The following is an 18,069-nucleotide window of genomic DNA, read 5'->3' on the forward strand; positions in this document are numbered from 1 at the left end:
TTATATATATTAAGATTATATTAACTATATATTGGTTATATTAAAAGATGGATAATCAAACCTATTTATTTCTCAACTAAATAAAAGAAAAAAAAGAAGAAAAAAGGTTAATAGTGTCCCAAATAATGAGAGATATGTAAAAAGAAGGTTCGATTATGCCTATTCTTAATCCTAAATAGAATATAACGACGTAGGGGTCCATATGTAAACATAGTATCTATATAGATATGCTTGAATTAACCTTTCTCATAATGAGAATTTATATAGCCCTATTTCAGTATAAAATGAATTTAAAATAATGGAATTGACTTGCTCATCAAGTCATAGATTATAAGTTCATAACCCTAGCCCATTCCCATTTTGGGTGAAACAGATCTACTGATTCTTTCATTCTAGTTAGTAAAGCAGGATCTTGAACTAAGAGATAGATTCTACAAGCTAACTAAAAGCTAAACTAAAAAAAAAAGGTATCATGAGCAATTGTAATAATTGGGTTTATTAATATTCCTAGTATAGTAGATGCTATCTCACATACAATCATACTCAATTCGATGGAATTGGTTGATCGAAGGGGTCTTCTATAATCTTGCACTTGAGGGGTTATTTCTTAGTTTTGTCCGGTCATTAATAATTTGATTGTTTTTGTAAACTGTGGAAAGCCCAATTGAGGATTCTGTTAGTTTTGCTCGCCAAGTAGGGCATTAGCATGGCTTTGAGGATGTTTGTTATAATAATAGGATGGTGGGAATTGATAATATTGAGGGTGTGCGTTAATATGTATAGTGGGGATCTTGGGTTTTTGTGTTCGTTTGGGGTTGGTCTTGGGAGGATTCTTTATAGGTTGTTGCTATTCATGGCAAGGATTTTATTCTCCAATGGTAGAGATATCTAGGTCTAGACAAGCCATGAGTGTCCACACTCAATGCATCAATTGTTGATGTTAAGAATCAATAGAGAAGAAGAATGATGGAGATGGACATTTCACTCTTGTATGGCGAGAGCTAGTGTGGATGGGAAAACTGAAAAGAAGGAAAGAAGGGTAAGCGAAAAAGGAGAGAGAGGGTGGTGGTACCACTTTTCTTTATTTGTATTTTCTATGAAGTGAGATTTTTATTCAATAAATTCACCTTTGGAGAATCAGTAAGAGCTGTTTTATCGTCGAACGTTTCATATTTTTATGCCTCTAACGACTTGTTATCTTAGGATGGATACATCTCTCCATGTACTTGAAAAGTGCCCTTACCACAAACACATTTTTCCCTTTCGCTCGCCAAAATATAGCAAATGCAAAAATAAGTTCAATTCTTCGCATCTTCTAGACTAAAATTGATTGGTCTTTCCCCACATTTTTTTAGTTGAGCACTTCGCGATTCTAAGTCTACAAAAATGAATGATTCAGTTCTTAATATTCTTCTTTGCCTGGAGTTCAGACGGTTTAAACCGCAACTCCTTTCATATTGATAAAAGAAGTCGCTTATTCATACATGCAGGTGTTTGACTTGCTGCATCTAGTGATACTATGAAATAAAGAAGAAATTCTCACCGTGTAATTACAATACATCTTGCCAATACTACTGACATTCAGCAACTAATAGTGGAGGTGCTATTCTACAACAGTAGCTTTGCTGGGAAGCCGCTGGGAATAGGTATGATATTGTTTCAGCTCAATCAAAAAAAAATTTAATACTTTAGACTATAAATAAATCATTAATTTTTAGATCAGTTTTTCCAAAGTAACTTTAAACACCTCGGATAAACTTCAGTTTTTAGTTCAGTTATTTTTATTTTTATTGCGCTGAGAAAAACATGATAGAGAACACAGTAGAGAGAGCTCCGGCTAAGAAGTAACAGATAATCTTTGCACTTCATTACAATAAGAAACACACAATAATACAATGGCCTACAAAATACACAATTTTAAAGTGGAAACAGTCAACCAACTTCTCAGGAACCTAAGAATTCATGCCACACCTGCAAAATAAACAAAAGAAAAATGTAGTGCTGTTATTTAACTCCAATCTCGTGAAAAGTGCAAGAGAAGAAGCTGATGACAACACATGACTATATGAGTTTTTCAGACCCTAAACCGAAATTAATAGCAAAAAGTTTAGGGTATAGTTAAACTCAATCAAACCCAAACCCAAGAAACACCAAGTTAAAAGCATTTAATTAAAAAGACGTAGCCTCAGTTGAATCCATTAAAACCATTGAATTGCAGCTTCTGCCAAGTAGGTTCGTTCTTGGCTCCACTGCACCTCATCCAAAGTGGATTATATCATCATTGGCTCACTGGAACTAAACATATTGTAAATATATACACATAATTAATAAAAGTTATTACTTTCATGAAACTATCTAAAACAAAGTATCAGGAAAATGTAGTTTCATGAATGATGCAGCACCCCAAATAGGTTTTAACAGAAAACAGGGCTTAGTTGGTTAATTAGAGAGGCTCAGACAACAAATCAGCTTCTCAATCAAGAATTATCTGAAGCAGAACTGGCATAAAAAGCTGTATATAAATCTTCATAGCCAACTTCATAATTAATTTCCCAAAATAAATTACTACATTTTCTAAAAAAAAAACAGATTGGCTCATATCAAGAAATTCAACCATTTTTATCGTTAATATGCTTCATGGATTGCTCTCAGAAGCGCGGATAAAATAAATGTAATCATCGCCAGGAAAGAAGGGTATAGCGGATGTTTTTAGAGGCGAAATCATGAAAGGAAATGCCCCCACGTGTAACACCGCCAGATTGAATATATGCCTCTATGACTAGCCTAATTTCCAAACAGTTGGTTGAAAGCAAGCTAAAGGTGTAGTGAGGCAACACATTAAGGAGATGTAGCCGCCGATTTGACACAGAAGAGCCAGTCGATAAGCAAAGGCTACTCCGCAACACGTAAAACGGCATGGATTTAGCACCAACATTGGGGCTTTGATCTTCATACGTAGAAATTCAGATAAGCCCGGGAGAGTTCGTGCAAAGGAAAAAAGTCTCGCAGACAATGACCGGACTGCTTACAACATCTAGTCTATCAGTTATGCTACGATAGAAAAGAAGAAAACTAGAGACATACCTTTGGGGGGGCTGGCAGTTCTAAGATGAGAGGATGAAGAAAAGAGGCGACCTTGAAGGGTTTATATAGAGGTATTTCCTTTTGAAAACCCTAGATATTGTAAAAGTTAAAACCCTAAACTAGAGTTGGGTAAGTTAGGATACGTTCTTGGTGTTTGATGGTCTAAACTTTTATTATATTTGGGCCCGTCAACCCAGCAACAAGTCTTTCTCTTAAGCTCTTATCCGTGCCCATTAAAATGAATGTATATACTTTTTAAATGAAAATACTCAATTGTAATTCACTATGTTTTAAATATTTATAAGCCTTTCATATCTAAATTTCACCCTTTTTTTCTTATTTTATATTTAAATTTCACCCTCTTTTTAATTTGGTATTTAATTTTTTAACCAATTTTGTATTTAAGTTTTTTTCTAATTTGATACTTAAATTTGGCCCTTTTTTTATAATTTGGTACTTTAATTGTTTTATAGGTTCAATTTGATATTCAAACTTGTGAAATGACTTACAAATTACCCCGAAATATTAATGACGTTAAATATTTTTGTGTTCTACTACAAAAATAATGTTGTTATTAGAGGAAATTCTTGTTAAAATTTATGCATTAAACTATACTTAACAAATTAATATTGAACAAGAGTTTTAAAAATCAAAAATAAAAGAATTTCATTATTTTAAATTAATAAAATGAAATAAATAAATTAAATTAAATTAAAAGCAAAGAACATTAAAAAATACCATGTCATTTTCCACATGTCAATCATACATTAATTGTAACATTTCTAACACCTCTTGAGAAGAGAATAGTATTATTTCGGGATTTGCACGTGTTAGAATTTTTGAAGTAAATAAAATAGGATTCATGAGTATCATTAGAGAAGGTAGTTGGATACCGTAGGAAATTAAAAAAGACTTTTGAATTGAGAGAAATTAATTTAAGATGTTGATTATTTTGTAATAGTGTGAAAAGTATTGAGGTAGAAGTATGAAAATTAAAAATAAGAATGATTGAATTAGATTGATGGGAAAAAGAGAAAGGATTCAAAGTGCAATTTAACCAAAAAAATGTTGTGAATTGTGAATGAGATTGAAATTAAATGTATGCAACTAGAAGTATTTGATGATGTTTAGAATTTTTTTTTAAAATTAAATATTATTAATAATTTAACATATTAAATCAACTAGGTTTTTTGCTGTAGAAAAGTGGAGAAGCCTCTTGAATTTTCATCTCTTTCAAATAACCCTTCATCTCCTTTTTTTTAGCCTATTTTCATTTTGTTTCATTTTAGTCCTTTACACAATTTCTAATCACCTCATGTTTAAAATTTTCAAATTTTTCATGAATTTTAATGAAATTAATAAAGCAACCTCATAACAATTTAAGTTTATTGTAAACTTAATTAAAGAGAGAGAATAGCGAAGTTATGCATTTGGGTAAAGTTCAAAATAATGTTGATGAAGTTTCTTAAAGGATTTAATGTTTATTCCATTAAAAGTGCATGGAAATGATACGTGGTTATTATTTTGATATTAAATCTTATATGTGATATGTTAATAAAAAGAAAGAGAGGAGAGGTGATATCAAATGTTATTTTAAGCATATTTATAAATATAATTTTAGTTTTATAATGAACTAATATTTGGCTCAGCTTCACTTGGGTTGTGCATATTTGTCTTTTATAACTAAAATTGTAAATTATATACAAAAAGAAATAAGGATTCATGTCAAAATTACAAGTGATGTTTGATTTAATGTGCAATGCAATACATGAATTTTAATTTTGTAAAATTATATTCATGAAATTTCGATTCAGGTAATGTTTAAAAAGCCACATCGTAATTGAATTTTAGTATAATTACTTGTAATTATACAAGGATGATGTGTTTGGGTCATCATTGTAATTGGTGAGTTTCACTGAATTTGGTGTAATTGGAACGCCCCAATTACATTTTTCAATTTTTAAGAGGAGGGTGAGAATTGGAGTAATAACGCCTAAATTCAACTACCTCATGACTTCTCAAACAATCATACATGATTTAACTTTTAAAAAATATTTTTATACAACTTTAAATGATAAGAATTATATTATAAATCTTAAAAATATATATTATAAAAATAATATATGTGTATTTTATAAAGTGATAACAAAACTTATATTTTTAAATCTTAAAAAAATTCTAAAGTTATGGCCAAAAGAATATTATAAAAATAATTTACTTGTTATAATATTCTGATTTATAAAAAAGTTATGACAAAAAAGCATGGGTATAGCTTATTTACATGTTAATGCTATATATTATAATATATTTATTTATAAAAATATTGTCATTTTTCCCGTAACTTATTTATGAAAAAATTTCTAAAATTATGACAAACAATTATATTATTTATAATAAGTGATATAAAAGTTACTCAACGCTTTATAAAACCTCTTTTATAAAGGATATATATTATAATTTTATATTATTTTAAAATTAATTTACATATTGTAAAAAAGTTATAACATACTATAAGTAGAGAAATTAAATTTATATAAATTTTATAATCAAAGTTAGAAGCTATTTGCAGCATGAATCTAAATTTTATGTGGTAAATACAAAAGGTTTTATTGCATCATATCATGAGGTATGATATCATTTGAAAGAATAAGGCTAGACACAAGCACCGAAGATGACTTGGGAACTCTTTAATTTGATACATTTAAAACTTTGAAACGTGGTTGAGAGGGCATTTGTTATTTTAACAAAAATATTTCTCATAGTAATAATATCACTTGAGTATAACATAAAAAAAACAAAGTTGGGTCGTACTAGTAGATTGCGTACATCATAACTTTATTTTTTCAAACTTTATTGGATTGTAAAAATGTTTTAGACTTTATTTTCTCTGTTTTGATTATTTCCGCTAGTTTTTGACATATGGTGGCGTTAAATTGCAAAATTGCATGTTTTCTCTAACTAGAAACACGATTTCCAAAACTAACAATTTTAAAATATCCATTGCTAGAGCTAAGTAACTAATTAAGTGTTTTTCTGTAAAATAAATAAGTTCTATGCTTGTTTACTAAAAACTTGTAAGAGTTTTTCTCAAAATTAATATCGTTGAAATATATACGTAACAACTTTAAAATCTAGAGTTTTAAAACGAGTTTATATAATTCTTCAAGATTTGACCATAATGTTTAGACCATGTGTGAGGTGTTACACGTATATATTCACATGCATCACATGTGCCATTAGAAATTAGTATATATAAAAGGACAAGTTTGGAAAAACTTTTGAACTAATGAGAACACCCTTTATTTTCATCATATTACTAAATTTACATTCAAAATTAATTATAATATTTAATTTAAGTTTAAAAAGTAGAAATAAAATAGAAATTGTGATATACAATTATTAGTTAAAAAGTTGTGCTAACTTTACATGAATACAACTCTAAACATAAAATATGGGAATAAGGTTGTGATAATTAAAATTATAATTTGCAAAGATTAGTTTGACTTAAACAAAAGTTGTGTTAATTTCATTGATGTAAAATAGAATTATTACTTTAATAGAATTCTAAGCATTTTAATTATCACTCAATTAATATTAAATTAGTTAGTTATTATTTTGAATAATGTTACTTTGCATTAAATACACAAAATAAAATTGTATTATCCCTTGAATATGTTAAAATGTTTTAATTATTATTTAAAAATATTCTATTATAATATTTGAATTGATAAGTTAATATATTTTAATTATACTCAATAATTTAAGTAAAAATATTATTTTATATTTTCAATAAAAATTTAAGTTTAAATTTTAAAACAACAAGCACGAATCCAAAATGATAAAAAAAAAAAGGGTAATAAATTTGAATTGTTTCAACTATTAAAAGATGTTGTAGATATGATATTGTTTTGGTTAAAGGTTAAATTAAAAAAAAAAAGTGTAGAACACAATAAATTTTCCAAAAATATAAAATTAAAATAGGTGGAGAGTTTTCTCTGTTTATAACGTAAGTTAGAATAAATAGTTATTTAGCCATATGGCATAGCGTCCAGAATGCCGGCAACAGACTCAGAGTCACACACCCAGACCCACACTTGTCTGCTAATGCCCAATGCTTTTATTTTACTTATTTATTGATTGCAATAATTGGCAGTGAATAAATTCAGATTATCTTCTCACTTACCTGTATTTAGAGTTGTAATTAGTGTTGTTCCAAATTAAAATTTGGATAGTTTTGAGTGTAAACAAAGAAAGTCCAATCATGGTAACGGGAAGCCCACAGTTTGAAATTACATGGCATATCATTCGCCGGCCAAACTCTTCAAATCTAATCTAAACTAATCTCATCATTATCTATCGTTTGCCGCCATTTTCAAAAGTTTGTTTTTCTTCTCATCTTTTTCCACCTCAAAAACATTGATTCCCCCATTCCAAATCAGGGCCTTTGTTCCACAAACCATGAACACCGCCACTGATCCACCCAAACTCAGAGGATCCAAGTCCCGTGAGGTTGCCTCTCGCTTCCTTTCCCCTACTTCCACACCCACCCATGATTCCCCCCTCCACTCTCCCAGCAAACCTTTATCCCCTCTCCGTTGCAAATCCACCTCCACTGACCCCAGAAAGCATCGCAGCCTTGAAGACCCTCCCTCCGCCTTACTTGGAGGCCTTTGGCCTCCATCTACCACCACCACCATCACTACCTCTTCTTCATCTAACCCGAAAAAGCTTGATACTCTCGCCGATTTTCTTGGGAACGAGAGGCTAAAAGATCTTATCGAGCAAAAGAGCTATGAGAAAAGAACAAATAGCGGCCCCTTTTCACTTACCAAGCAAACAAGCCATTCAGAATTCAGTAGGTTTGTTGAGAATGACAAGCAAATTAGTGCCAAAGAAAATCATAGGCCTTCTGTGGGAGGATCCATGAGGTACACATCCAAGCTGGGTTTCTCCAGAAAATCCTCCTCCTCTTCGTCTTCTACTTCATCATCTTCGTCTCCCAATATTATACCTGGAAGGTTTTCTGTTGACGAGAGTGCTCTTTATAAAAAAACATCATCTTCTCAGAGAAAACCAGATTCCATGACTGATAATTCTCATGTTCTTGATTCTGATCCTGAGATTAGTGATCAATGTTCAGCATCGAATAATGATTCTCCAGCTATGGCTAAAACTGATTCTTCTTTGAGCGATAGAAAATCAGGGATAGAAGTATGTTCCAAGTATTTGAAAGATGTACCATCAAGGAATAGATCGAGAGGAACTACTTGGGATTCAAATAGTCTCAATCCAGTGTCAGCTGATAGTTCTCCTAAGATTAAAAAGTTCGCCATTAAAAATGTCATACGAAGGACTAATTCACATGGCGCTTCCCCGTCTCAGTGGGCATTGTCACCGGGGCGGTCTGGGTCACCACCAATGTCAGTTGAAAGCAAGATCAAACCGATGTCATTTTCGAGCTTGAAACCACCTACTAGTCCTTCTAGGACCAGAGGAGTGGAGAAATTCTTGAATTTGGGATTAATGGATTTGTTCAAGAGCAGGAAGTCATCTCCTCTGCAAGTGTGTTCGGGTGATGTGGAAAGTGTCCATCAATTGAGATTGATCCATAACAGTTTGATACAATGGCGGTATGCAAATGCTAAAGCCGATGCGGTGAATAGGAGCATTTATAGTCTAGTTCAGGTATGTATCTTATGTTGTGTTGTTTCTCATACCAACAAAATGAAAGTATAGTATAAGGTTTAATGGGCAGGTTTATATTAGATTTTAGTATAAACAAGTTATGTTTTCAAAGGAGATTGAATATCAGATACTTCAATTTCACAAAACTCTTTGTAACCCGAACCAAGTTAGTACCACAAAATAGAGAATTTTGGGACATGGATCCATTCTTTAACTACACATAGATGTGATTATATGCCGTAATGTCATTTGAGAATTTGCACTAAATGATTTTACAGAACGATCTGTTATCCGGGTGGAATAGTCTTGTGAAGCTCCAACATTCCGCGGTACAAAAGAAATTAAAGCTTCAGAAGGAAAAGCTTGAGATCAAGATGGACTCTATATTTCAATCTCAAGTCAGTGCCTGCTGGAACCTCTTTAATCATGCTTACTAAAATGTTTTCATGTCAATTGATTTGCTAATCATATCTGCAGATGAAGGCATTGGAGTGTTGGGCAGATATGGAAAGACAGCACTTGTCAGCTATTTCCATGACTAAACAATGTCTGCATTCTGTTGTTTGTAAAGTGCCTCTCGTAGAAGGAGCAAAGGTCCACCAGGAATTTTCAGCTGTTCCTTTTATGTTTAGCTATAATACAAATCCATTTATGATTGCTCGGGTGTGCAGGTTGACGCACCATCAGCTTCAATGGCACTTCGACATGCATTTGATCTCACAGCTTCCATCAAGACAATGCTAACAGTTTCCTCACCAGGGGTATGGAGATTTTCACATGTTATGCTAAACCAATATGTAGAGTGTAGTTTTGCAATGGTCCTTACCTTGCAGATGGTACCTCAGATTGAGAAGACCGTATCAGTGGTTTCGGAACTAGCAGAGGTGGTTGCACAAGAAAAGCTACTGCTGGAGGAGTGCCTTGAACTTTTCAAGATGATATCTATTCTAGAGGTAATTTTGATTAGTTGTACCTACATGTCATAACATAAATTGAACAGAAAACAGTAGTTTGATATTGAATAATCAAACTAAATACGTTAAGCTCGAGCTGCAGCCTACTCTTTTAACCATTAAAAGCCAGCTAAGGATTCCTGTACTTCTCAGTACGTTAAACCTTTCAGTTTCCTACTACCCTTGCAGGTAGAAGTGTAACTTAAAGTTAAGTCACATATAGGTGAGATTTGCGTGAACATAGTGTCATGATTTTCAAGAGGAACCATAAATCCGACTGTGTTTTAGGAGCAATTTGGGAATATAAGTATTCACACATCATATTCAACATATGACATGTTTTTTATGTATAAAACTTTAAATTTAATGGGTTGAAGTGGACAAGACCTTACAAAGTTTATATGGACTGTGATAAGTAGCAGTTAATATATGGTTTGTTTTTTTTCTTAGATTATATTTTGTTCAAAAATCGAATATACATGATTGTGAACTGGTGTTAAATCCAGCAGATTCAGGAGAGGAGCTTAACTTGCTGTATTATTGAACTCAATTCACAGCAAAGGCAGATACAGCAACAAACAGCATAAGAAGTACTTCCATGCATCTGCAAATAGGGGGAAAAACAGAAAACATTTATATTGCCTGAAATAATTGCCAGAAAAAGTCAACTTGTCTTTTATGTAAAATTAACTTAAATTTGGCATTTTATGTAAATGTTGTTTTTTTTTTCTTAATTGTTGTTAGACCGTTAATTGCAGATACTTTGACCTTAATTATTAATGAAGAAGAAGGCAAGACCAAGTCGGAACACAATATGAAAAATATTCCAGAAAGGAGAAGTTGTCATTTGGCATGTTTGATATCTATATTTTTTCTTTAAATAGAAAAACAGCCCTCCTTTCTCCCTTTCTTGATACGTATCGGTTTTTTTTTTTTTTTTAAATGAAGGGCTTGAATTTTATTTTTAAATCACATACTTAAAAAGATTCGTCCATGTATTTACACTCGGTTGATTTTTAAGATATAAATTCAGTTTACTCAAATATATAAATTTATTTTTGCATTTGAATTTTGGATTTTTTAATTTACTTTTATTGTTAAATGGGTATTTTCATATTGTTCACCTATTTATTCTATTCCTCCGTCAATTTAAATCGGTCTACTGACAAAAATAAAATAAACTATCTACAATAATTTATTTTTTAATTTATTAATTTTGTATAAATAAACTATATATTTAAAGGGTAAAATTTGATATGCTAACCATTTATATATATTTTATTTTACAAGTAATTTTAAAAATTCGACATGAATTTTTTGTTAATAATTATTTTTAACTATTTTACTATACCCTATAAAACATTTGTCAACCTCTATCTTACTTATGGAGTTTAAATATTTAACTAGCAAAGTACCAAATATTTTTTATATTTAGATATGTACTAATTCTTGAAAAATGTATATGGATAATATACATTTGTATTATATAAGATTAAACAAACAATTACCATAAGTTTAATCTTTACATCATATAGTAAAACTTGGTTAAAATTTTTACTATTACTACTAGTTAATTAATATATATATATATATATATATATATATAATTCAAACTGTCTGGTGTATTATAATAACCACCCTAATCCATGTTAAATTTGTTGGTCAGAAAAGCTGACAATTAAATAATTTATAAACATGTTCTAAGTCCAACTATATCAATTAGTGCTACCCTACAATTACAAAAGATCGACCTTCGTGCGCCTCCATTGATGAAGAGCTTGCCTTATTGTTGCCATTTCCTCCACAAGAAGCCCACAAATTCACGTTCGAACCTACCTTATAGCAGGAGAAGGCGATCAAAGGAGGAAAGGTCATCCAAACTCAAGCCCAGCATTGGACATTGACCCCATCAAGGCTGAAGCAATGAATGATCTGTCTTCTAGTTCATTCAAGAAATATTTAGATCTTAAGCAACAAGTTCACTTGGATGATGTAGAGGTTGGGGAAGAGACAGTGAACCTTGATAACTTCTTTGAAGATGTAGACAATGTGAATGATGATATGAGAAATTGAAACATTATTTGAAAAGGCAATTCAAGAACAAGGGCGAGGGCAGATTATGGATACAATGTCAGATATACAAGAGAGGCATGATGTTATTCAGGAAATTGATAAGGGGATGGTTGAGCTTCACCAACTATTCATAGACTTGACAGTCTTGATGGAGGCACAGGGATACCAACTGATTGACATCGAGAGCCACGTGGCTCATGCCAGTTCTTTTGTCATGAGAGGGGCTGATCAACTGGAGTTAGCCAAGGAATATCAGAAGAGCTCAAAGAAATGGGGTTGCATTGCCTTTGCAATTGCCGTCTTTCTCCTTGTTATCATCTTGTTTCCTGTTTTATCATCAATCTTAATTAAGAACGCATAAAATTTTGTGTTAAAATTAAATGACCCGAATCCTTATTTAAATAAAATAGAATTAAAATCCATATAGAACTACACTTCTTTTATTTTATTTTAGAATAAGGTTTTTTAAACCTTATTAAACTCCATCAATTTTATATTGATTAGAATAAAGTGTTTCAATCTTACTAGAATATGGTTTTACAAGCCTATAAATAGACATAGTCTATTCCTCTTATAATTAAAATTTGAATTTGACATAGTGATTTTCTTCTCCTCTGCCCATAGTTTTTTTTTCCCGAAAGGGTTTCCACGTAAAAATCTGTGTGTTTTTTATTTTATTTTATTTTCACAAATTGGTATCAGAGCTTCTGGGTTATTCATCTCGATCACGGTAATGGTGTTTTTGAAGTATGAAATTTTGCTGTTGGATCGCAACACTAAATTTGCATTATGGCAGATTAAGATGCAAGTAGTTCTTGCGCAAATGGATTTGGAAGATGCCCTACTAGGGATAGATAAGATGCCTTCGACATTAACAGATGAAGAGAAGAAGCGTAAGGATCAAAAGGCATTAACACAATTACATCTGTATTTGTCCAACGAAATTTTGCAGGATGTAATGAAAGAGAAGACTGCTGCTGCATTATGGAAGAGGCTAGAACAAATATTTATGTCGAAAACTCTAACAAGCAAGTTGCATATGAAGCAGCATCTTTATGCTCATCGTTTAGAGGAATGTGCGTCTATACACGAACATTAACAGTGTTTAAAAAAATTCTCTCAAACTTGGAGGCCATGGAGGTTCAGTATGATAAGGAATATCTAGGGTTGGTTCTACTTTATTCGTTGCCTCCGTCTTATTCAACCTTTAGAGACACGATTTTATATAGCTGCGAGTCTCTTACAGTTGATGAGATTTATGATTCTTTGACCTCGTATGATAAGATGAAGCATCTTGTGGTTAAACCCGACTCTCAGGGAAAGAGTCTCATTATTCGTAGGAGATAAGATCGGAATACTGATGATGATCGTGGAAGGACACAAGAACAAAATCCTCGCGGTAAATCTAAGGGTAGATCAAAGTTTTCAAACAGAGGTAAAACTTGTAACTTCTGTAAGAAGAAAGGGCACATTAAATCTGAGTACTATAAGCTACAGAACAAGATTAAAAAGGAGGCTGCGAATCAAAAGGGAAAACAACCAGAAAATTCCGGTGAAGCTGATGTTATAGAAGACTATAGCAATGGTGAACTTTTAGTCGCTTTAGTTAACAATTCTAAAGTGAGCGAGGAGTGGATATTTGATTCAGGTTGCACCTTCCACATGAGTCCCAATCGGAATTGGTTTACAACTTACGAAATAGTGTCTGAAGGTGTTGTCTTGATGGGAAATAATGCTTTGTGTAAAATCACAGGTGGTGGAACAATTAAAGTTAAAATGTTTGATGGAGTTGTCAGAACACTTAGTGACGTACAACATGTTCCAGAATTGAAGAGAAATTTAATTTCATTAAGTACTCTTGATTCAAAAGGGTACAGATACACAACTGAAAGTAGGGTTTTAAAGATTTTCAAAGGTTCCCTTGTCGTGATGAAAGGGCAGAGAAAGACTGCTAAGTTATATGTTTTGCAGGGTTCTACTGTTACTGGTGATATAGCTGTCACTTCCTCTTCCTTGTCAGATGATGATATTACTAAACTTTGGCATATGCGCCTAGGGCATATGAGTGAGAATGGCATGACAGAATTGAGCAAAAGAGGACTTCTTGATGGGCAAGGAATTTGCAAACTGAATTTCTGTGAGCACTGTGTTTTTAGGAAGCAAAAGAGAGTTCGATTCACTAAAAGAATCCATAACACGAAGGAAACGTTGAGTATATTCATTCTGATCTGTGGGGGCCATCTAGAGTGCCTTCGAGAGGTTGAGCTAATTATATGCTAACTTTTATTGATGATTTTTCCAGAAAAGTTTGGGCATTCTTCTTGAAGCAGAAAAGCGATGTGTTTTTCGCATTTAAATCTTGGAAAATTATGATTGAAAAACAAACAGAAAAATAAATAAAATACCTCCGCACAGACAATGGCTTAGAGTTCTATTCTGATGAGTTTAATAGATTGTGCAAGTCAGAAGGAATCGTGAGACACTTGACAGTTCGCTATACTCCGCAGCAAAATGGCATTGCAGAATGAATGAACAGAACGATCATGGAGAAGGTTCAATGTATGTTGTCAAATGCCAACTTACCAAAGTCGTTTTGGGCCGAAGCAGCCTCTACTGCATATTTTTTGATCAACAGATCCCCATCCGTTGCCATTGAGAAAAAGACTCCACAAGAGGTATGGTTTAGTACTCCTGCTAATTATTCTGATTTAAAGATTTTTGGGTGTCCTGTGTATGCTCATATTGATAATGGAAAATTAGAACCGAGATCCATTAAATGTGTTTTACTTGGTTATAAAGCTGGTGTAAAAGGGTATAAGTTATGGTATCTTGAAAATAAAAAAGTTGTGATTAGTAGAGATGTTGTTTTTTATGAAACTGCTATGCTGCCTAACTTATCTCTTAAAGACTCTTCCAATAAAGAAAATCAAAAGCGGTGGAGTATCGATTAATCTGAGTCGACTCCTCAAGCCAAGACAAAATTGAGAATAGAGTTGCTTCTTCACCGTAATACTCTATCGCCAAAAACAGAACTAGAAGAGAAATTAAACCTCCAAAGAAGTATGCTGAGGCTGATCTAGTTACTTATGCTTTAAATGTGGCTGAAGATATAGATGCGAATCAAGATCCATCTAATTATTCTGAGGCGGTTAGCTATGAAGACTCAGAAAAGTGGATGTTTGCTATGCAAGAGGAGATTGAATCACTCCACAAAAACAGAACATGGGATCTTGTGAAACTTCCTAAAGGTAAAAAGACTGTTCGTTGTAAATGGGTGTTTAAAAAGAAAGAAGGGACTCCAGGAGTTGAAGAACCTAGATATAAAATAAGGCTTGTTGCAAAGGGTTATAGTCAAATTCTAGGAGTGGACTTCATAGATGTGTTCTCCCTCGTTGTTAAGCATAGTTCGATTCGAGCTTTGCTTGGTATTGTGGCCATGCATGATTTGGAGCTTGAGCAGTTAGATGTAAAAACTGTATTTTTGCATGGAGAACTTGAGGAGGATATTTACATGTAACAACCAGAAAGTTTTATAGTCTCAAAAAAAGAGGACTATGTTTTCTTGCTAAAAAAGTCCCTTTACGGTTTGAAACAGTTACCAAAACAGTGGTACAAGAGGTTTGATTCCTTTATAACTTCTCATGATTTCAAAAGAAATAGTTTTGACGGTTGTGTTTACTTTAAGAAAAACAGTGATGGTTCTTTTGTGTATCTACTTCTTTATGTTGATGACATATTGATAGCAGCAAAAGATAAATGAGTGATAAGAAAGGTCAAAGCCCAACTAAGTGAAGAATTTGAAATGAAAGATTTAGGACCAGCAAAGAAGATACTTGGTATGGAGATTCTCGGAGATAGAAAAGCAAGTAAATTGTACCTAAGTCAAAAGGGGTACATTGAGAAAATTCTTTGCAGGTTCAATATGCAGAGTGCTAAGCCTGTTGTACTCCTTTAGCAGTCTATTTTAGACTTTCATCAGCTTTGTCTCCACAATCAGATGATGAGATTGAGTACATGTCACATGTTTCATACACTAGTGCAGTGGGATCTCTCATGTATGTTATGGTTTGTTCACGTCTAGATTTATCATATGTAGTCAGTGCAGTTAGCAGATACATGGCGAATCTCGGTAAAGAACATTGGAAAGCAGTTCAGTGGATTTTAAGATACTTACAAGGTACTACTGATGTTTGCTTACAGTTTGGAAGAACTAGAGATGTAGTCATTGGGTATGTTGATGCTGATTTTGCTGGAGACCTTGATAGAAGTAAATCTCTCATAGGTTATGTCTTTACAATCAGAGGTTGTGCAATCAGTTGGAAAGCCACTTTGCAAACTACAGTCGCTTTGTCTACCACTGAAGCTGAGTACATGGCAATTACTGAGGCTTGTAAAGAAGCTATTTGGTTGAATGGACTCTTTAATGAACTCAATGAAGACCTTCAAATCAGTACAGTATTTTGTTACAGTCAGAGTGCAATATTCCTTACAAAAGATCACATGTTTCATGAGAGAACAAAATACATTGATGTTCGATTTCATTTTATTCGTGATATTATTGCTCGTGATGATATTGTTGTGAGCAAAATTAATACTCATGATAATCCTGCAGATATTATGACTAAGTCACTTCCTATAACCAAGTTTGAGCATTGCTTAGACTTGGTTGGTGTTCATTGTTGAAGTTAAACCATTAATGGGTTTTATGGAAGAGGTGGAGAACTTGTTCATTGAGAGTTCGTGATGAAGAACTTGTTCATTGAGAATTCGTGTCAAGGTGGAGAGTGTTAGAATTAAATAACCCGAATCCTTATTTAAATAAAATACAGTGATAAAATAAAATAGAAGTAAAATCCATATAGAACTACACTTCTTTTATTTTATTTTAGAATAAGATTTTTTAAACCTTATTAAACTCCATCTATTTTATATTGATTAGAATAAGGTGTTTCAATCTTACTAGAATATGACTTTACAAGCTTATAAATAGATATAGTCTGTTCCTCTTATAATTAAAATTCCAATTCGACATAGTAAATTTTACTCTCCTCTGCCTATAATTTTTTTTCTCGAAAGAGTTTTTACGTAAAAATTTGTGTGTTCTTTATTTTATTTTATTTTCACATTCTGGATGCTCCTCGTGAAAATAAAATCAATGCTTTTTATATGGATTTGAAGAACCTAAAAAGCAGGACACCAATTTTTGACTTACTAGGCCACAGTTGATACGTTTGATCCATTAACATTTACTTTGATTTTAAGTTTTTTGTTTTTATAAAGGATAAAAGATGATTCTTTATAGTAATGTTCTATTTATATGGGCATGGCATCTGGAAGCCATATCTTTGTGAATTACGACCTTTTCTGTAACAACAAAATTTCTATTCTCAACTGTTCCATAAAATATAAAATTATTTATTAAATAAAACATTCGCTTCCATTCACAATAAAATGTATTCGTTCAGGTAGATAATTTTTGAAAATTTGCTCTTGGGAATGTTTTTTTTTTTCCAATTAACTGCAATACGTCTCGTGAAAGGTATTGCGGTGGTTTTCCATGATTTTAATGGCATCATAGTTGATGGTAGAAACTGTCAACTCTTGCGGGCTCGGTCGAGGTTGTCGAAGCTTTAGCTATTAAAGAAGCATGCTTGCTTATCAATCGGAACAATTGGGTCTCATGTTATTATAAGTCTGATTGCAAGATGGTGATTAACCAAATTTATGTCAATGACAATGGGATCTCACAGCGATTATCTTCGATTGTGGATTTTATTTGAAAATTTCATAATTCTACTCCTTTTATTTCCTGTAAATGAAAATCAACTTGTTGATTGGATAATTGTTTGTACTAGGAGAAGAAACTGTCCAATTGATTGGGTGATTAATTTCCTTGCTGATTGGAACATCTTCTTGTAACTTTGCTTATTGGGTTTTCAATGGAAAAAAAATAATATCCATTCTTTTGCAAGAGTTCGTTCATTTTATAAGTAATTTCATATGTAAATATGAAAAGTATGGTGCCACATAAATATTAATATATATATATATATATATATATATATATATATGTGCTCAGTGCAAAATAGACATAAACCGGAAGTCACAAACCATGATTATTATTTGGTGAAATAAAAATTTTAAAGATTAAAAATTTTTCTATATTTTTCAATAACTTTATCTGCACCAACAAATGTTAAGTACAATAACAACAAGATACATTACACTCTCAATAAAAGGATGAGGTTTGAATATTAAAGATGATATTATTAGG

At 32.3% G+C, this 18,069-nt stretch overlaps 2 protein-coding genes, 1 long non-coding RNA gene and 4 other non-coding genes across 7 annotated transcripts; 2 read left to right on the top strand and 5 right to left on the bottom strand.

Moving 5' to 3' along the window:
* Positions 1-1,763: 1,763 nt before the first annotated feature.
* Positions 1,764-3,219, bottom strand: LOC108477293 (uncharacterized). Its single transcript, XR_008275640.1, has 2 exons — positions 3,085-3,219; positions 1,764-2,295 (listed from the first exon to the last, which is right to left on the bottom strand). It is a non-coding gene; the product is annotated as an uncharacterized LOC108477293 (long non-coding RNA).
* Positions 1,992-2,099, bottom strand: LOC128285888 (small nucleolar RNA snoR97). Its single transcript, XR_008276435.1, has one exon. It is a non-coding gene; the product is annotated as a small nucleolar RNA snoR97 (small nucleolar RNA).
* LOC128285875 (small nucleolar RNA Z223) lies at positions 2,447-2,538 on the bottom strand. The gene has a single exon (XR_008276422.1). It is a non-coding gene; the product is annotated as a small nucleolar RNA Z223 (small nucleolar RNA).
* Positions 2,592-2,684, bottom strand: LOC128285891 (small nucleolar RNA U36a). The gene has a single exon (XR_008276438.1). It is a non-coding gene; the product is annotated as a small nucleolar RNA U36a (small nucleolar RNA).
* LOC128285893 (small nucleolar RNA snoR134) lies at positions 2,845-2,991 on the bottom strand. Its single transcript, XR_008276440.1, has one exon. It is a non-coding gene; the product is annotated as a small nucleolar RNA snoR134 (small nucleolar RNA).
* A 4,107-nt stretch (positions 3,220-7,326) lies between the features above and the next one.
* Positions 7,327-10,436, top strand: LOC108479053 (QWRF motif-containing protein 3-like). The gene is made up of 6 exons (XM_053023606.1): positions 7,327-8,769; positions 9,048-9,167; positions 9,247-9,363; positions 9,441-9,530; positions 9,621-9,722; positions 10,232-10,436. The coding sequence occupies exons 1-6, from the start codon at positions 7,543-7,545 to the stop codon at positions 10,307-10,309; spliced, it is 1,734 nt and encodes a 577-aa protein (XP_052879566.1). The 5' UTR covers positions 7,327-7,542; the 3' UTR covers positions 10,310-10,436.
* A 1,209-nt stretch (positions 10,437-11,645) lies between these two features.
* On the top strand, positions 11,646-12,156 carry LOC108477710 (syntaxin-124-like). The gene is made up of 2 exons (XM_017780219.1): positions 11,646-11,762; positions 11,812-12,156. The coding sequence occupies exons 1-2, from the start codon at positions 11,646-11,648 to the stop codon at positions 12,154-12,156; spliced, it is 462 nt and encodes a 153-aa protein (XP_017635708.1).
* Positions 12,157-18,069: the final 5,913 nt, after the last annotated feature.

This window comes from Gossypium arboreum, chromosome 12 (genome assembly GCF_025698485.1).
Source record: "Gossypium arboreum isolate Shixiya-1 chromosome 12, ASM2569848v2, whole genome shotgun sequence".
In the NCBI taxonomy this organism is placed as follows: domain Eukaryota; kingdom Viridiplantae; phylum Streptophyta; class Magnoliopsida; order Malvales; family Malvaceae; genus Gossypium; species Gossypium arboreum.